Source organism: Numida meleagris, chromosome 3 (assembly GCF_002078875.1).
Source record: "Numida meleagris isolate 19003 breed g44 Domestic line chromosome 3, NumMel1.0, whole genome shotgun sequence".
In the NCBI taxonomy this organism is placed as follows: domain Eukaryota; kingdom Metazoa; phylum Chordata; class Aves; order Galliformes; family Numididae; genus Numida; species Numida meleagris.
Window position 1 is genome coordinate 83,319,623 of NC_034411.1, and position 21,274 is coordinate 83,340,896.

Here is a 21,274-nt window from a genome sequence, read left to right on the forward strand (position 1 = left end):
ATGTTCTTGCTAAAATAGTTATCTTTCATTGCAGGTTGACTAATAATGTAATAGAACCACATAGTTTTGCTAGTGAATTTTAAGTGGCTCAGTAACAATAGCTCAGAATAAAATTATTCAGTTATCTTGTGGTAGCTTGTTGTCAGGCAGAAGGTGAGTGAACAAAGCTATTGCAGAATAAGGATAAAGAGTGCTTTAGTTGTAACTGGATAAGAGGTTGAAGTGTTTACTAAATACTACTTTTTGTTTCCTAAACAAGTCTGAACTTACTAAAAAAACATAGCTAACAATTTTTCTTTATATTCATGATGTTCCGCTGGCATAAGTTACAGTAGGAGCATGGGAGTCCATTCGGTGTAGATTTGTAAGTGAATATCAAAACACTGACAGTTTAGTTATGATCAGGCTCTGTGGAGTTAGCAGGAGAGCAGTTTGGTTGACCAACTAACAGTACTATCTAAGGTGGTGTTCTTGGCTCTATTTACTAAGTGCTTCCTCTGAACTGAATCATAAATGTAATTAAGCCTTTTTGTAACTGACTTAGAACACTAAATTGTTCAGACTACCTTGCTGATGTCTAGATAATGTCCTGGTCAAAAAAAGACCTGGACCTTTGCTTAGCCTGTAACAACATGTCAGATGTTGAATTTGTTTCCCTTTATTATGGAAGATTAATCTCTTGTTGAATTACGTTAGTTTAGAGCGTATGTAGACTTTCTGACCTTCAGGAAACTAAATTTAAGAATGAACTTGTTACCTGGGAGAATACCCACAGCGTTCTGCTTCTTTTGTATACTCAAGTATGGGTTTATTAAATGGTAAAGGTGTCCATAAGCATCTAAAGTGCAAGACTGCTTAGTTTTAAAGAAGTTTATTATTGACTGAAGCATATACAGTGTTTTGGTTAGTAGCATTTGAAAGCTTTTGAATTCTAGTATTCCTACTTAATTTCTTTCTTACTATGTCACTGACATGAATTTATTTCTGAGCCCAGTTTTTAGGCTCTTTTTAGCTGTATTTCACATGCTTCTTTCCTCAAGGCTAACTGAACCTGGAAATGTGAATTTTCCTCAGTGTTCAGTAACTTCAGTATGCTATGCTGGCTGTGTGGGTTTTCAAATGAAGACAAAAACTTGTCCTTAATGCTGTTGCCTAGTTTTACTGTATTTAGGACTTGTAGAAATACTGAGTAATACATGAAGTTAAACATCAAGCATGATAACTAAAATAGGTGTCTTTAATAACCTAATTACTCAATTTTTTTATTAGTTTACCTTGAAAACTTTCAAGTATTTGTGCAAATGTTTGGAGCATAGAATTATTTTCTTTGCTTCTAACTGCTGTATAAGACTCTAAAACCATCACTTTTGTTCTACAATAAGGATTAAGACATGGTGGGAGAAATGAACTATTTTAAGGAGACTTAGGGATGAGCTCACACAGTCTACTTTTGAGTGCTGTGTGGCACTGCATGCAGGCAATCGTAGAATCTTATGCAGAAACAGTGAATTGATTTTGATACATGAGTGAACTGAGGTATAAATGCATCACTTTCAGTGAAAGCACCTAGCAGAAAGTCCATGTTATCAAAGTTGGAGTAGGAAATTTTTTTATGCTCTGGTGTTTCTTCATAGGACTTTACTCACAGGTAGTTATGGTAACAGAGTGACAGTACCGTACTAAAGCCATTCTTTGGACAACTGGAGCTGTGGTGCCAGTGACCAGTTGAGCGACAGTGCCTAGAATTGGATTTATACTGTGGGTTGTGCTTTCCCAATGGTAGGACTTAATGTGGAATTTAATTTAGTGAAAAATCTGTGTGCTGTTATAATTTCCCGAATCTCAGAAATTAGTAAGATCCTTTTACCCTGAACCACTTTGGATTACTCCAGACCCTGTGGCTGAAAGGAAAAGAAGTGTAATTTTGAAAGGAGTAACTTTTGCTGACTTTCCAGGTCAGTTTTTCATACAGTGTGCCTTTTAGACCTCTAGATTTAAAAAAAAAAGCATCAGTACCCAGGCAAGTCTATGATGCAGCATCTGTAATGCCTGCCTGTGATTTTTAGACATCTAACAACTAGTTGAGTACTGGTATTTTTATGCAGGCTGTTTATTACAGTTTCTGAAGATGGGAGGCCTTCATGGTTAGTCAAACTACTTCTTGGTAATTGGTGGTAGATTCTAAGGTCCAAAATGAATATCCCCTTCTGTAAAGGGAGCAGAAGAACCAAGATGCTCACTTAAAAACTTGGCACAGATGTTTAGCAGATGATGAGAAAAGGGTGGAGAATAAATGAGAACGTAAGGGAACTCCGTTACCACATGATGTCTGAACAGAGGTGATCTTAGATGTTTTCTTCAGCCTTGTTAAGAGTCAAGGATGCAAGTACAGGTACAAGTTTTTGTTCCCTGTCTTCTGAAAATCCTCAGGCTGTTCTGCTAGTTCTGTATTTTGCACTGTTTAAACGGTATATGGTTATAAAGAAAATCAAGTACACATGCAGATGTATCCAGTCTTCTGTATAATCATTCTTATTATTGCAGAGAAAAATGCTATTCTACATAAACATAATGATAGTTGAAGTGTATTAAGTGATAGGCTAGTAAATGCTTTCATACTTAGTCTGTATTATAACAAATTCTTAAACTAAGGATGGTTTTACGTTAGAGACCTACCGTTTTAAAGCAAAACACTTCAAGTGAACAGTGATGCTGTGCTTGTACTTGCTGCAGTTAACTTTGTTTTACTCTTTAAATGTTATTTCTTAAAGTACTGTGAAACAGACAAATTAAGTGGATGCTACTTAAGATGCTTGATATACAATTTATCTGTTCTACAATGAACCAAACATTAACAGTACTGCTCAATGTGGCCTTGAATGTTAAGGATTAGGTTATAGCTGTTCTAAAATATCATTTCTGTGCTGTGGTAATATGCAGTACTCAGAAGTTAAGAGCATATTTGGTATTGGCACCAGGAAGCCTTGAATTTGTGTAGATACTGAGATCCAAAGCTCACTTCTGCCTGTGTATGCTCTTAAGCTTTCTCTCTGGAAACATATTCTTCTCTGGGAAATGGTATTTTCTCTAGATTGTAAATGACTACAGTTCAAATTATGTAACTAACAAACTTACTGTAATGACTAATCCACTTGAAATCTATTTTTGTACTACTGTCAGCATTGATCTGGTATTTTGGGCCTCCCAAGTAACTACTGATTTTGTGTTACTTGTAAGTCTATGGTGAGCTATTCATGCAGTAAAGCACAGACTTGCCATGTCTGGTATGATGTTCTTTAGGGCTGTAGGGGACATGAATTGAAGCATCACACTGGACTAGGATTGCTGATGGTTGCAGACTTGTGATGTTGAGTGTGGTGGGAAGATGGATAATACTGTGGTTTTGTGGCTTTCATTTTCTGTCTTTAAATATCAAAATCAATCTACAAAACTTACTGATGAATGCGTAGAAGAGGTTTTTTTCACAGTATGAGAAGAACAGAATATTCACATTAAATTGTGGACTTCACCCCAGCTTCTAAATGGAGTATCATAAAACAAACTGATAAAGAACATTAGGTAATTTAGCAGAGGGAATTGCCAGGTCCTGCACCCTGGGAGGAATTACCCCAGATACCAGGACCTACTGGAGGCCCAACCGGAAAGCAGCTTGGCAGAAAAGGGTGGGGAGGTCCTGATGGACTCCAAGTTGAATATGAGAGAGTAGTGGGTATCTGTTGTGATCAAGGCTAATGGTATTCTTAACTATATTAGGCCAAGTATTTCCAGCAGATTGAGGTGAGGGATCCTTCCCTCTTAATCAGTGCTGGTTAGATTGCACCTCAAGTACTGGGTCCAGTTTTGGCCTCCTCAGGGAGAGAGAGAGACATACTGGAGAGAATCCAAGGAAGGACCACCAAGATGGTGAAAGGACTGGGGCATCTCTGCTGTGAGGACAGGCTGAGAGAGTTGAGACTGTTCAGTCTGGAGAAGGGAAGGCTCAGAGGGAAATCTCATGCATGTCTATAAATACCTGAAGGGAAAGTGCAAAGATGGCAGAGCCAGGCTCTTTTCAGTAGTACCCAGTGCCAGAACAAGAGGCAGTGAACACCAGCTGAAATACAGAAGGTTCCCTCTGAATGTTAGGAAGCACTTCTGTACTGTATAGGTGCCTGAGCACTCATGTGGGCTGCCCAGAGCAGTTCTGGAGTCTTCCACCATGGAGATCTTCATAATTTGCCAGGCCATGATCCTGGGCAACCTGCTTTAAGTGTCTCTTTTTGAGCAGGTGGTTGGACCAGAAAATCTCCGGAAGTCCCTTCCAGTCTCAGGAATTCTGAGATCCATCTACCTTACGGACCTGCAGGATTTATGAGTGTTACTAAGGGTCGCAACTGCTGTGTTATGCCTAAAAGCTTAAGGAAATGGAAAAACTGGATGGGACAGTGAATGATTCTTTTTTGATTCAGTTACTTGTTTTGCTGTTATAACCTCACCTAAACCATGTTGGAAAACTACTCTATTGTATCACAGCTGTTCTTTTATGCAAAGGATTTAAATTTTTTACTGTTTCTCTTTTATTCACTACTTATGTATCTAATGCTTAAACTGCATTGAGCATTTTGTTTGTAAACAGTATTCAGTGTCTTCAGAGAAGTAGGTAGTTCTGTGTTCTAGGAGTCATGAACTTTGCATGACTATGTGCTGATAAATCCTTATTCTATGCCAGGGAATAGTAACAACTTCTAAATGGTTTGGTAGGAGGTAACTTTCAGAAATTAGTTCTGCAAGTGGAGGGGGCAGTGATATGGAGAAAGGGGTAACATTTAATGCTTGCTCATAGTCTAAACATCACAAATCACTTCATTTTTCTTCATCTTGTAACTTGAGAAACTTGTTGTACAGGAAGCAAATGTGCATGCTTTGGCAAATAATTGTGGGGAAAAAGTATTTTAAACTGTGGAACCCCCATTACATTTCTTGTGACCAACTTTGGGTTGATTCCCATCATTAGCCTGGTTTTCTTCAATGTAGTACTGAAACTCCCACTTGATGTTGTATTTACTTGCTGAATATCCTGAAAAAATGTTATTTCCTGGTATGTATTCCTCCTTCAGGGAAGAGAGAGTAGAGAGCAATTAGGAAAAGAAATATATTCTGAATTTTAACTTGCTGAGGGTGGTTGATAGTGGTTTTACAGAAGTGTGTAGATGAAGTTGGTTACAACTTACATGGACATATCTATCATGTGATTACTTATGAGAGCATAAGCTTAAATGTCATTTTAAGTACATACATTGTTTAAGTAACATTGTTTTTTGGTATGGCTCAACTTTCAGCGTGTTCTTTAGAAGAGAAAACCCATTACAATTAAAGCCTTAACTCAGTCAACTTTCCTGGTGTTCTGTGATGTGTAATACAGAAGTACAGCACTTGGTATGGAAGAGTTTCGAAAGAAATGTGAATGATCCTTAGGGAGGCTCTACAAATCCATGACCTTGATGATCTATACTGATAGCTTTCAATGACTATAGCATGAAATATAACAAGGAAATGATAAATTAGGACTGCAGTGCTTTGCTTGAAATAGTTTCACAGATGATATAGTTTGAATCTATTTTCATTAATGTGTTTTGCATTGAAATGATTTTATGTTGCCTTAGGTATTTTAGGTATTAATACAATAGTTGTTGTCAGCTCCAGATTGCTATTTGAATTCAAAGCAGAATAACATATTACTCACACAATGATAGGCAGATTAATTTTTGAGTGATCTTGTGCATCTCATTTAGCATGTCCTTGAAGGATGATTATAATTGGCTTTGTAATTTTTCCAAAACATTTAATAAGCATTATTTGATTTCTCATGGAATCATAAAGTGATCTTTTCTCCATTGTGAAAGAAGAGACATTACAAAGCTCATTTTTGTCTGCTGACAAAATAATAACCTTTTCACAAATAATTTTCGTCTAGAGTAAGATTTACTTTGCTTTCAATTGACTTACTTTCAATAAAGGGGAAAAAGCTTAAAGCCTTTTGTAATCTGTCTAACCTTAAAAGGAGTCGTTTACTACTGATTTTCTGTTATGTAGACTTCAAACAGTCATTGAGAAACCTGTGAGTTAGTGGCATTTATGGTCATCGCTACTTAATCACTCCAGTGTCACTTCTTAAATGCAAAAGAAATGCAGTTATTTGATTTGGTTTACAAAGAACCAATCATACATAAGTAGAATAGCAAACCAATTTGTTCTTTTGTTTTAACAGCCTGATTCCTACTGCACTCCTGGAAAACTATAGAAGTTCAAGTGCTGATCAGTGTTAGTTTTCTTACATTCAGATTTTGAGAGAGTGCACTTAAACTTCATTTTTATCTTTTCTTGGTTGATAATACTCTTCTCCGCCTGATGAAGCAATGTAGAATATGACAACTGGGCATAGCAGCTATGTTCAGTATTTCAACTGATCAAGTTAACTTTTTTGACAGTTGAGTGATATATCCAGCAAGAACAAGCTCACTGCACGTGCTGTAGTGCAGAGGCTGTTGTCTTTGAACATAAGTATTTAAACTCCTTGGATGTTATCGCATTACCATGTGAACCATGATTGTCTTAGAGTCACTTATTCTTCCATAGGGCTCATCTTTTGAATCTGTGCAGTGGAAATGAATTTTTGTTAATATGAAAACTGAAAGTGAATGTATTAAAGCAGAAAGATACTGTCACAATGACTGTTACAGAAATGGATGACCCTTACATTCAATAAGGGCAGTCTGTTCTGTGCCTTGAGATCTTTAACGGTGTTTTTGAAGAAATTGATGTCCTCCTTTAGAAACTGAATATTGGATACTAAAACTTCCCATGAGAGAACTGAAGCTTACTGGTAAATGTTGAATGATTTTCCAAGGTGCATAGAATGAGCATTTAAAAAAAAAATGCACAAAGCCATGCACAAAAACAAACTGTCCATGAGATCATAGAATCCTTAGGGTTGGAAGAGACCTTTAAAGGCCATCTAGTCCAACTCCCCTGCAATGAACAGGGACATGCATAGCTAGATCAGGTTGCCCAGGGCTTAATCCAGCCTTGCCTTGAAAGTCTTCAGGGATGGGGCATCCTCCACATCTCTGGGCAACCTGTTCCAGTGCCTCACCACCCCCACTGTAAAAGACTCTTTCCTTATATCCAACCTAAATCTACCCTCTTCAAGCTTGAAACGATCACCCCTTTTTCTATCACCACAGACCCTGTCTCAAGTTGTGCTGGGGAGATTCAGGCTGGACATTAGGAATACTGCTTTTCCAAAACAGTGGCCAGATGCTGGAATGGGCTGCCCAGGGAAGTGGTGGAGTCACTGACCCTGGAGGTGTTCAAGGAACGTTTAGACTTTGTGTTGAGGGACATGGTTCAGTGAGAACTATAGGTGATAGGTAGACGGTTGGACTAGATGATCTTGTAGGTCTTTTCTGAACTTGGTGATTCTATGATTCTCTGGGCTGAACATCCCCAGCTCTCTCAACGTGTCCTCATAGGAGAGGTGTTCCATCCCTTGGATCATATTTGTGTCCCTCCTCTGGGTGCACTCCAGCAAGTCCATGTCTCTCCTATACTGGGGACTCCACATTTAGATGCAGTACTCCAGGTGAGGCCTCACCAGTGCAGAGCAGAGGAGATGCAGCCTGTTCAGATACTTTTAAAATATCACACTTTCTCCTTTGCTCTTCCCAACTTAGGAAAGAGCTAAACAGCTTCCTTTCTGCCTTCCCCTTGAGCTTCTTCATAGATAAGATAGTGATAACTTGTTAAGTTATGATCTGTTCTCATGTGACTGTCAAATGAGTTGGCACAGATGAGCAGAATGTCAAGTTTGGATTCCCATGGCTGATCGTACATTGAGGATACCAAGCATCTGGAAATTCCCATCAGTGAATAGCAGGCTGATGTTTAAACACATATGTCTAATATCATTTAAATGTCCTTGGCTCCCTGACTTGCCTGTGCCATCTCTCTGTCCTGCAATAGACTTAGTTGAGAGGTAATGGCCTCAAGTTGCAGTAGGAGAAGTTCAGGTTGAATTTTAAGAAAGATTTCTTCTCAGAAAGGGTGGTCAGGCATTGGAACAGGCTGCCCAGGGAGATGGTGGTGTTGCCATTGCTGGAGGTGTTCAAGAAACATGGAGATGTAGGACTGAGGAATGTGGTTTAGTGGGCATGCTGGGGGGGATGGGTTGATGGTTGGACATGATGATCTTAGAGTTCTTTTTCAGTGTTAATTATTTTGTGTGTGAACCACTGTCACTGTTTGCCATGCCTAAATAGTGCTTTGGAAATACAATGTCTCTAGTTGAGTTTTTTATCTTTAGAATGGTAGTAAGGGTAAATAGCTAGATACAGAAAAAAAAAAAATGTTACTGTTACTTGTAGAATCAGAGATTACTCTGGGGAAGAAACGTGCAATCTAGGTGTGCAGAAAAGAAGGGTAATGTTTAAAGGGAAGGTCCTTACACAAGCTTGAAATGCTGTTGCGACACAGCAGTGAATCACATCTAAATCTACTTATTTGTACTAGCTTGCCTGCTCCAACAGAAACAATGCTGATGAGGCTGCGTTGTATTAATATGAAGTAGTGTTGTAGTTAGTTGCCTGTACTTAGCAATTACTATGAAGAAAAAATAGCAGTTTCCCCAGTACTTAAGTAAAATGCTAATTACATAATATAGAATACTTTTATACCAAACTATTTTTGGAGTTTTTTTTGTGGGATCTTCATACTGAAGAAATCTAGCTCATGTTCAACACATCTGTCTTTAAAGCACTTTATACCCTAAACTAAAGGTGTTTATCTAATGGGCATCCATTTGTGTTAAGACTGTAGTTAGTAGAATTGCATGTTTTGCCTTCTGTGGTCATGCTCTCAGCTATGTCTTGAAACAAGCTGTTATGCAAAGACGGTAACTCAACTCTTTTTTTTTGGTAAGTTTAAAATTGTGGCAAGCACTTACCTTTCTTAAGCCTATTAAACATTCATACCATAGTTGACTTGGGTGCTTTAATTTGGCTGTTTCATGCAAATTCACTAGAGGGCAGTGTTCTGCAAGAAATGTTTGTCAGTCTAATTTGTGTTATGTGCAAGATACTGTATATGCGTATACACGCATACCTTTTAAAACATCTCAGTGATATGGACCTGCAAGATAGAACATGTACTTTCTGTTGTGCTGCACAAGTACTTTCTAGTTACGTTCTAGTAACTTAAAATTACAAACTTAATATTAAACATACATAAAGCTAGTAAGCTACTGTCAGTTATAGTGACATCTGGGTACTAAGATCAGAGTCCTTATTTTGATAGTTGAACACAGCAGGTGTAGACAGTGAAACACAGATTCTAGTTAAACGCAGCTTGATAGCTGCCTTTTGTGGTAGATTTTCACAACTAGCTTTAAGTCCTTTGACTTTTCTAAAGGTAACTGCTACCTTCATTTCAGTGTTTTCTTTTTCTTGTGTTTATGACTGATCTGTCTTCCTGTGGTTGGTCTGGTTGCTTACTAGGTGTTTCTACCTTCATAACACACTTTTCAGAAGTATTTTGGTAGCTTGTGCAATTTAAAAATGTTAGGCTAGCAGTTATGATTCCCAATGGCAAGCCTCTCTGGGTATTTTTAATATCAAGGATTTATCCTTGAAGTACTTGCTTGTTGCAGCTTTTGTAAAATGGGATTTTTATGACTTAGCTCAACTGCACTTTCGATTTTGTGCTTATGAGTCACTAAACTTATCTGATACTAACTAGTAAGACAGAGTAATGTGTTATGTAGCCATACGCTGTGGGATTTTGGCAACTCTAAGGTGTTGTAAGATGCTGAGTCTGCAAAAGGCAAAAGCAATAACAGCAACTGCTTATTTGAAAATATCTAGTTTTGATTGTGGAATGTGAGGATTGTAGCTGGATCTGTTGCTGACAGGGTAGGAAGGAAGGGAATGCAGGAGGACTGAAGACTAAACAAACTGAAGTAATGCTAATGTAATCCCTAAAGTAGTATCTTAGTGTTCTCTGAAGTATAGAGTAAACTTGCATTCTGTGATGCACTGAGAGAACAGCTAGAGTATGATTCTCATTGTTCTTCAGTGCCTGCTGATATTACATAAATAATATTGTACTAATTGTTTCCTTGTGACTTGCAGGTTTCTGGCCTACTGTGAATACAGATTTCTTTGCAAATTCAAATCTTGAACTTGCTATCACTCCTATGAAAAACAGACAAGATTGTCTTCAAAATTCTTCATTGTTTAGATTTGTTTTTAGAGGATAGGTGAGCTGGGTTTCCTTGTATAAGTTTTACATCTTCTCTGTTAGAGTTAGATTTCCTGAAGTAGGAGGTGTCCATGGAACTTATATATTAACTTCATCTATTTAGAGATGCAGTGTATGTTACCTGTGGGCAGACTATCAAATCAGAATGAAATGACTCTTTAAGATTGATGCCTCTCTGTATTTACTGGGTAGTAAGCTGTTAGGGTTTTAATTTTTTTTAGCTCTTAAGCAGACAAAAAGAGGTTTTCTCCAATATGAATCATTTGTGGGGGCTCAAGAGGAGAGAATCTTCTCTGAAATAAGTTATTTTTAACCATAATTTTGTGATTTTTTCCCTTACTTGAAAATGAGGTTTCAGTGAAATTGGGCATTATTTAACAGCTCTGGTAACACACAGAGACATGGAAGACCTAACGTTACAGTGTTTAGGAACAGATTCAGTTCACTTTAGAGAAATGTGGAAATTCTACAAATACATGGTGTAATTACTGGTTGTATTTGAATGACTGCTTTACTCATCTTTACTGCTTTACTCTTTAGGGCAGTTCTTCTCATCTGATCCAACATTTCTAGGCACAGGCTGTCTAAGAAATCCTAGAAACTGCCATTTCAGTGGAGTAAATATGTCAAGAATTGATTATTTGTTTTATCAGAATTTGTGTGTAAATTCACATCAGCTTGTGAATGTTAAAACTTTGCTCAGGGCAGACTTGTACTTATTCTGCAGCCTAAAGAGAAATGCATCCCTGAATCAGAATTAACAGATCCAGTGGAGACTTGATGTACCACAGCACATGACTTGTCCTTCTGTCCTTCATTCTATATATTGATATCTTGAAGGACCAGTACACCTTACCATCCCACTGATGATCAGGGACTTACTTTGGTAATCATTTGACTGTTAATATCTATGCTCAAAGGACTTAATCTAGTTATAAAGGCTGTATAAGCTTGATGTTTAAGTATGTAATTCACATTGGGAACAAAACAAAAAGATTGCACTGCTTTGATTTGCTGTTGGCTTTCTAGAAATGTAGGCTTAAATTTAGAGTTCTGATTTATTTTCCAATGTCTTGATCTGTAGCACCTTTTTGAAGAACAGATGGAAGCTTTCTGGTGGAATCAAATTGTTTCTAGTCTCGTGTTTGTAAAACTGTGTAGACCTACTGTCATAGCAATCTCTAATTGTGTTTCTGCGTACTGAATGTATTTGGCTCCAATTGGAAATGGTTTGGATTCCACAGAGGGACTGTACTTAAACTGTAGCCTGCATTCTAGTTAAGAATTAAGATGGTGTACTTATTCGTTAACCTAAATTCTAGAGCGACCAGACATGAGTGGAGTTTGCTAGGGTTGATATGTATCCAGTACTATTCACTGTCTTCATAAATGATCTGGATGATGCAGTTGAGTATACTTAGTGAGTATGAGTACATCAAATGGGGAGAAGATGTGCTAGAACAAGGGGCATGATATAGAGACAGACAGATGGGAAGACAGGGCTAACAAAAACAGCATAAGTTCATGGTGGCATCTTACTGGCAGAGGAGTGTTTCTGCTGAAAAGACTTGCAAGTCCTTGTGGATAGCCAGCTGAACATTAGCCAGTGGTGTGGCAGCAGAAAAGGAAGCAGTGTCCTGGGCTGCATCAGCAATGGCATAGCCAATAGAGAGGTGATTACTCCGCTGTATTTGGTGCTTCCAAAGTCTTACTTGGAATACTATATTGATGCCTCTGTTTAAGAAACTGGAAGATGGAAGCCTAGCTAGGAGAAAGCTTGGGGGGAGGCTGCTTTTTAGCTCATCTAGATGGCAGTGTAGTTTGTTCTCAAAGATTACAACTGTCCATATGCATGGCCCAGATTTCCCAATGGAGATGAGTCTAGCTGAAGTTAAATTCATTTCAGTATCTGAAATACTTAATCTTTTATGTAGATTTCTATGTGGTAGTAGTGTTCAAACCAGAATGGTTTGGAAAGCATGAAATTGCTTCCTGCTGTTACTAGTCTGTGATAGAGGTCTTCTTCCAGTGTGTGTATACAGCTCCTATACTTAAGAAGCTCTAACATAGGAACTGAAGTTGCTAAGTTGCCTTCTGTGGCTAAGGGGAATGAAATTTTACTTCACTAGCAACTCTATAAGAAAATGTTTTTGATATTTGTCAAAATTTTCCTTGAAACCATGGAGTATTGTTATTTGCAGAGCAAAACTGAAGTTTCTGAGTTCAGTGGCAGATACTTAATGTGTTATGACAGTGGAATTAAGTAGTTAATGAATTTTTAACCAAAAAACAAGAATTAGCTTCAGAAGTTTTCAGTAGGTTATGCTTACAGAAAGTCTTTAAAATATTCTGAGGGATACTGGAACCTGCATAGTGTTTGTAATGTTTTGCTCAAAAATTAACGGAATTGATTGTTTCAGAATGTGACTATGGAAGGAGAGAACAAACCAGTGATACTTTACAGCTATAACATACAGTAGGCTTAACAAGTGAAAACATAACAGAAAATGTATTTTCCTTCTTTACTTTAGGCTTACGGTATGTCAGCTTTGCCTCTAAACTTGATTAAGGGAACTACCAGCGCAGCTTATGAACGTTTGGAGAACACTGAAGATATTGAAGAAGTGGAGCAACGGATATTACGGATTAAGTCAAAGGTAACAACTTCACTGTTCTCACTTACCTAATGGTCTTTTTTTCTTGATTAGCTTACCATTTTATGGTCATATTAAGTAAATTTGTGTTCCAGACGAAACTAGCAAGCCAGAAGTGATTAGCTTGCAATTTTTGACTTATTTTGAAACAACTATGGCTAGTTGCTTAGTACAGATTGCTGGTATTTTTTCAGTCTGCCAGTTGCAGTTGTTCATGCTTTGCTAATAATGATGCTGAGGAGCTAAACTCAAACTTCTCCAGTCCTGTTTAGATATACGGAAGACATACTTTGTAGAAGTTAAGAATATTAACTTCACTTAGCTTGCTACCAGTTAGAGTAGCTACTCAGTGCAGTTATCAACACTGGATACTTGCCATATACAGCTGCCATGAGTTCAAGTTATGATTAATAGTTTGAATCTCTTTATGAATAAGTAACAGCTCCAAATATTCTTCCTTCCCAGTTAATGTACTTTGCTGTTATAAAACATTTATTTGTGAAGTGTATACAAATGGAAATCTGTTGTGAATTCCAAACATCTTCAGGATGTAATACCATTTGTAAATCACTGATGGCTTTGCAGCTCACTGAAGTGTTGAGAATTATATAAACACTGAAGTTCTAACAAGCAGAGAGTGCAAGCTGAACAGGGAAGATTTATCCTGTACAAGATCCCTCACCCTTTTCCCAACCCATTTCAGATAATGGCTTGATCAGTGATTTTCACAGTCCTGAGTGATGATGTGTTGGGGTGGAAGAAATTAGGTTAGAACATTTTAATTCTGGTAGTCCACATGTGCTGTAACGTCATAGTGGACTCCCAACAGTGTTTGAATGATTCTGACATTAGCACTTGGCTACCTTTACATAGTGCAAATACCTTAGATGTTGTATGGGTATTGTGTAATGAAATCTACGAAGTAGCTTTCTGTGGTATAACTTAAGTATGACTGGAGCAAAGGCATCTCTCATTGAAATAATGAGAATAATAGACCCCTGGTAAGTCAAGTATTGTTACAGACTATTGGGCTATGAAAGCTTGCAAGTACCTTTTGTTAGCTAGATTCCGTAAGATAATTAGGATCAAAAAGCAGGGTATCTTGTTCTAATTATTTCTACATTTTCATGTATTCATTAGTACAGACTAATTTTCCATTGCTTATGAGTTATATTCAAGGTTGTGCCTCAGTGTTTAATTCTAAACTTCACTGTGTGAATTATATGTCAAAAATGAATTGTTGTAATTCAGTAAATCAGGTATCAAGTCTATCTGTTCCATTGATTCAGTGTCCCATGATCTCTTGCGCTAATTTTCTGATAATTAGTGCAGAGATGGTCGACCTCTATCATCAAGGGATAGACGAGCTGTTCAACAACTAGAAGAGAGACTAAGGACGCTTCGAAGGAGAGAGAGGCATCTGGAAACCATTGAGAAAAGTTGGTGGTTGAAGTTCTGTGAAGCTATCCGACCTCTGAAGGTAAAAATTTGTTACAATTTTTGAGCGTCGAGTCGCATGTAATACCTTTCAGCTTCCTTCTTTCGATTGCTCTGGAAGTAATACCTCTTATTTCTCTGGAAACTACAACTAATGGAAAGAAGACAATAACACTATTTGATAGAGCAATTTCTCAACTACAGTACATTATTTTTCAAGATAGTTGCTGCCGTTAGCTATCCATTTATCAGTGATGAACAAGATCATGCTTGCTGTGCTTGTGTTTAAAAAAAATTCTGCCAGTGCACTAGCAGAGGTGATCTACTGTTGCCACTGCTGAAACACATCACCCTCTGCCTCACCGTTTGATCTCCCTAAGTGTTCAGTAGGTGTCCATGAATGTCAGTGGTTGCAGTTTTTCCACATGGGGGAATTCAGTCACACACCTTTGCTTCATACATACTTCCATATCAGACACCATTTTGTCAGTCTGCCCCTCTGCTGCCATCTGTTGCATGGCAACAAAATGTAACGGAATTATTGTTGTGAATGTTCAGCCTCTGCTGCCATACCACCAACATCCGCCTCTGGTGCTGTGGGCTGATGTAATAAAATAAGAGACATTACTTCTGGAGCAGCCCTCATAAATTATAGGTGAAGTTCATCAATTACCATGCTGAATATCAAGTGCTTATTATCACTATAATACTCCCATGACAATGCTACAGCAAGTAGATATCATAATACTACATGAATATGAGTCTTCTGTTATAATATACATCTAAATAAAAAAATTAGTTATTTTGCAGACAATATTCCTGTTTTGTTTGAAGCCTTGAAATATAGGCATAAGAAATATAGGCATGTGTAGTTGCTATAGCCTTGTGTATCCATAAGTGTTATTTCTAATATGTAGAATGTAAAACTGTAAGAAGCCACTTAATCATTAAGATATAAGGTCTAATGTTTGGCAAAGCTAGTTAGTTTGGTTGGACCTAATAGGGGCTTTATTTGTTGTCAGCTTGTTCAGCTTTTACTATGATAACCTTCTTTGACAGAATAGAAAAAATATTGATACTTAAAACTGCTTCCAGATCAGACTTGGAAATGCTTTAATTTTGCTTTATTGTAATCACTTTCTGTTATCCTGCAAGGAAAATGATTCCTTGAATAGATTATATGGTGTTGGGGGTGGAATATTGCTGCTCTTTACTTCTCCAGCCTTCTCACTTAAAAGAATTCCAGCAGCATGAAGTTCTGTTTGTCACGGTGTTATCTATGGATCTGTGTCCGTGCCAGGGGCACAGCAGGCCCACAGGCCCGGAAAGGAGAGAAGGGAGGAAAAAAAAATGTCGGCAGTTGAGGGAGCGAGCCGGCCCGGTCCCATGACTAACGCGGCACGGGACCTGCGGACCCACGCCCTGGGGAGAACAAAGGGAAAAAAGGGAAGCGTAGGAAAACCGTAGACGGGTCTAAAATAAAACAGCGGCAACGATCTGAGGAGGAACGTTAATTTACTAAGTATGATATCGAAATTGAGGCCAACAAGTAAAACAACAGTGAGAGAGTTCAAAGCTGAGTCCGTACTCTGTAAGCTGCAGGGGGACCACGTGCTTCTCCACTGCAAAACGAGGAGAGGAAACTCCCGGTCTGCCAGCCGGCTTCACCAACTCCCTCCACGTGCAAAAAAAACCCTGGGGCATGCAGCTCCTCCCTTCCCCCTCTGAGAACCAAGCACCCAGAAGTGGCAGTCCACAGAACCGGAATGTTAACTCGTTAACTGCCAGTGCTTTACATGGTGCTATGATGTGGAATACCGACAAAAAAAAATCACAAAACCATGGCAGTCTTTGTTTCAGTTCTGTTTTCCGTTCTGCAGCTCTTCAAAACAAAACAACAAAAAAAAAAGCTGGATAGGTGCTGATTTGAGCATCATGATTACCAACTTCTGTTTCTTTTCCTGTGGTAGTTTCAGTCAGTGCTTGGCAGCTGTAAGAGGTTTTTTCCAGTGTCCTCAACAGGCTAGGAGTGTCTTGCTGTGGATCTGTTGGAAACAGCTGTATTCATCATAAGGCTATTTCTAGCCTATTCTTACAAGATACACTTCTGTAGTTCCCTGCTTGTAAAACCTTGGCACCTGCACCCAGTATACCAGTATGTTATCTGTCACAGGCTTTATGTAGCCTGTGTATGTGGATAAAATGGTGTATGTAATGCATATGTATAGGACCTATTCAGAATAACAAGTGTCAACAATTCTCAAAGTCAGTTTGTATTTATGATGTGGTTACAGAAGGAAGATGGACATCTTGTGTGGAATAATAGAGTAATGCTTTGAATAGATCCCTGTAGGCCAAAGCCTTTTTATGCTCTTGTTAAGAGTAACTGTATGGCTAACAGGTTGTTGAAAACATATCTTGTAGATGTATTTACTTGTCTTCTGGTAAAGGATGTCTGGATTACAGATGTGATAAACTTTCTATGACCAGATGAGTCACAGAGAGCATGCAGAAATTGTTACTTGTAGCTATGTTGGACAAACAAATATCAAAGGACTGATATTTCTTACAGCTTGCATTGTAGTCTGTGATGTACATATGCAGTTAACATTAAAAAGTGGTGCAACATATTAAAAACAAGATATGATAAGGGAATGTGAAATGTTGTACTGTGATGTTGCCATAGCAAATTTGGATGTTATTTTTTCTCAGGCATGTGAACATAGGAAGAATAATCCTTCCTTCTCTATAGCTGTTAGGTGGCTTGTATTAACTGAAGTTGCTTGTAGCCAGCAGAAGTGAAGTGTTGACAAGAATATATGCATTTTGATTAAGCATCTTGTGAAATAATTGCTCGAACAATAGTAAACTAGATATGTAGAACTTCTGTCTTGATACTCATCTGGTGCAAAAGACTGTCACTGTGGTAAGTCTTTGATCTTAGTCTTTTGATCTTAGTTGGTATATACCTAGTTTAGAAGAAAAATGCTTCTATGGGACAAGATTGCTGTATAAAGTGTTTCTTACCAGCTGTAGGGTATAATTTTAGCATTACGTTAGCCTGTACTTCATAAAACTGAAGATGGCTGTAAGCACTTTGCTCTGCTATTGCTGCTGTTAATGCTGAGTGCCAATGGAAACAAGCTGAAATTGAAGTCCAAAAGCTTTCAGCTTGAAACTCTTAGTGGATGACTTAGAAACTATGCCGAACTCTTTCATTTAGGACAAATGTCTGTGACTCTTCACTTTACTTTCAAAGGAAACATCAAAACTGTTAATCTGTGTAGTTCCTTCAGCTTATTGCATTAACATTTGAGAAATGCAATGGCTGCATGTAGTGTCTGTATTACTTCAACAATCATATTCTTATAGGATGATTTACAATGTCACTAACTACTTATAGATTATTGTTTATGGTCAGGATTGTATTCAAGTGTCTTTCATGTTTTTGTAGTTTTATCCTCTCATTATCCTCTAAGTGAGTTGCTGACCTAAGAATGCCAGACTAAAAAAGCAGAGCTGCACATTAGTAGTTCCTCCTGGCAAATTTTAATTTAAAATAGGGTGCTTTGAAGCATATTACAAAACTTGTTTACTTTGACTCTTCCTAGAGCTATCCTATGAAGGTTATAATGTCCAGCATTCAGTTGTTAACATCTCAACTCTTGCAAAACTGTTTTACTGTTACTTCCATAATATTTTGAGTTGTCTCTGTATAAATATAACTTTTGAATGGTTCAATTAGTGGCCCTTATGAAGAGAAGGAGATATAGAATGGGCTGCCCAGGGAGGTGATTGAGTCGCTGTCCCTGGAGGTGTTGAAAAAACGTTTAGATATAGCGTTGAGAGACATGGTTTAGTGGGGTTATTGGTGGTAGGTGGATGGTTGGACTAGGTGATCTTGTAGGTCTTATCCAACCTAGATAATTCTATGATTCTATGATTTTTATAGCCATATATAATAGTCCTGATCAATGTAGGAGTTCATTAAAGTCTCTCAAACTTCACCTGAAGCTCTTTGTGTCAAATACTAGTCAAAGAGAGTGCTATTTCTGCTTTGTTTGGGGTGGTGAGGTTTATGGGAGTTGTAATTGTATTCTATCAGTTCCAAAGGCCTGCATGTTCAGAAATAATGCTGTAAAAAAACGCAGTGTTAACGTAATGTCTTCACTCAAACTTCAGTCTTTGTGTATTGTCCTCCTACACTCTTATTTTTGTTAGATTTGAATATCTATTATGTGATTTCCTGTCTAAGACAAAACTTTATTTTCTCCTGAGGAATACGTTTTCTTTGACATGGACTAAAAATTTTGCATATCAGACTTGTTTTACTCAAAGTCATATAAAGCTGTATCAGACTCAGAACAGAATATACTGAGTTGGGAAGGACTCATGTGAAGTCCAAGTCAAACATGAAGCTGTAGGCTTTGAATTTGGACAAAATCAAGACACCTGGAAGACCCTGAGGATGTGAGTAGTGAATGGTGTGGGGTTATCATGTAATGTCAAACTACTCTAGTTTTTCTACAAAATCTAACCTTTCCTGTCAGAAGAATCTACTCTAACATGTGAGATCTCTGTAGGCTGCAGTTCCTTAAAGAGATAGCTGCCTTCTCTAAGTGTGAATATCTGTTCCTCTGTGGTCTTTTCCATAGATGGCATGGAGTTCTCTACCCTGGTGCCTCCAGTATGTCCTTGTTTTTCTATTTCTGGCATTGGTGTTTGTAATGCTGTTACTCACTTTTTATTCTTTTCTGCTCTCTGATATTTTGCCATTTCCAAAATGGTTTCCCAGAGGTGCCATCACTGGCTGCTACGTTCAGCTGTGCACTGAAGTGAGGCTGTTTGGAGCTAGCTGGAACTGGCCTCTTTTTTGAAGCCAACTCTCCAGCCACTGCACTCTCAGCTCCTTGCTGACAGTACAAATACTGAAGTATTACTGTTGAGAAATCCAGCCTTGTTTATTGGTCAGTGTAACTGATCAATGATGTTACATTTGTGCCACCATATTTTTTTACTATATTAATGGACACCAGCCCTCAGAGAATGACTGCTCCTTTAAATGCTTGTTTCTTTGTTCAGAGTCATGGAACAGTTACTGTAAGCTGATTTGCTATTTCTTTTTCCATTGGTACTTGAGTACAACTATAGGAAACAACTGGGAAGGTGAGGACAAGTATTGTAGCTCTTTTTGTGAGGGACACCCTCCTGCTAACATGTGGTCATGTCTACTAAAAATGAATTAGGGTCAAAATTCCATGATCTCAGTAACAGTTAAGAGTTATTCAGAAACATTAAACAGCTTGGCTTCCCAGACTTCTGGGGGCAGGGATAGGATGCAAAGACCTCTCTGCATAACTCTAACAAGGATGATGTAGAGGCTAAGGTTTAGGAAATTGAAGACAAATAATAAAGAAAATGATGTAAGCAGAACATGAATAATGTTAGAAGAGCTTCAGTTCCTTGTATACAGCAGAAGTAGAAAAATACACTAATCATTATAATGTCTAAATAATTTGACCTGGTTTACCAAACTTGAATACAGCTCAACTTTCCGTTTGGACCTAGAAATGGCTTGCTTATACCTCTGTTACTGAGGATTGCCTATTTCCATGCTTTTGCCTTAGTTTTCATTTAGCCATGTATCTTTAATCTTGTATGTTCAAATATAAAAATGAAGCTTTGAGTAAACAAGTTCTTACTGTCCTCTGCTTATAGCTGCTTAATTCCTGTGGTTGTCAAGTTTCATAATATGAAGAGGCTAGAGAAACTCACTTCAGGAAGCAGCACATGCTGTATACTAGTGGCTGTTTGTAATGTCTACAGTCTCCTAAAAATCTGGTTCACTGGGTTTTTTGGCAGTCACTTGATACATACTGACTTACGGATTAGAAGACCCAAGCAAATGCTTACAGTTGATGTAAGAGATGTAAGTGCAAGGCGGCAGATCTGCAATCTGCTCAATAGCAAATGTATTTTGAGTTCAGGCAGTGGTGGGGTTACTGTTTTGCACCTGATTGTTTTAGGAAGTGACCTGACAATGGAGCAGGTCTGATTGATGTGGAAATGGTAACATAGCTTGAGTTGTGGTAGCATTGAGATCTTGCTTGCAAAAATACTATGGAGTAGAAATAAACCTAATCTTGTGTTGAAAGTTTTTAATTCCAATGTGGATTAAAGATTGTATTTTCTTTGGATAATGACCTTCTTCAATTCCTCTGTGTGCTGTTTGGCTGAAACCCAGGTTGTTTTTGCCTGTTCTAGTATTAAAAGGTTTTTAGCACCAGTTGATAAATAGTCTTGTTAGAAGAACAAGAGGTTTTGTTTAATCAAGTTCTGTCCTTTGCTTTAAAGTAGAACATGTTCTCAGGGGCTTGTATTCCTTCTCATTTGTGCTGTGACAAAGTGGAATTAGAACCCCTGGTAAATCTTTATGGCTGTATCTAAATTTAATTTAGGAGAATCTATTTGGCTTGACCTAGTAGATGGCAGTGCAGTTATACCAAGCTGCTTTTAATTTAACTTTGTCAGATTGATCTTTAGCTGATAAAGACTCAGACAAACTGTGTAAGTTGCAAGCTCACCTATGAGTCTGAGTGTTAGTGTTTATTCATCAGCTATATGGTGATTAATAGAGTAGAAGTGAAGTCTTGATTAGTCTGTAGTCCAAGTTATAAGGTATGGGGAGAATGTAGATAATATGAGAATTTCTTTATGTGAAAGATCTGAGTCAATAGTTGCTTTGAAATTACATGAATATAAGTTGATGTTAACTGTTTTAGTAGTCTTAATAGCATGGTAGAAGGATAAAAATGAACTAAGGCAGAATTATAGGGATAGAGAAGGCTTACGTTAATGGGACTGGAGTT

The 21,274-nt window shown here is 37.9% G+C and overlaps 1 protein-coding gene across 2 annotated transcripts in view; it reads left to right on the plus strand.

Annotated features, from left to right (window-relative positions):
- The window catches only part of LMBRD1 (LMBR1 domain containing 1), a 69,385-nt gene that overhangs the window by 27,384 nt on the left and 20,727 nt on the right, over nt 1-21,274 (plus strand). For both annotated transcript variants that reach the window (XM_021390813.1, XM_021390812.1), the window contains exons 8-9: nt 12,846-12,971; nt 14,296-14,448. In XM_021390813.1, the coding sequence (XP_021246488.1) occupies nt 12,846-12,971; nt 14,296-14,448 (279 nt within the window). The remainder of the gene's footprint in view (nt 1-12,845; nt 12,972-14,295; nt 14,449-21,274) is intronic.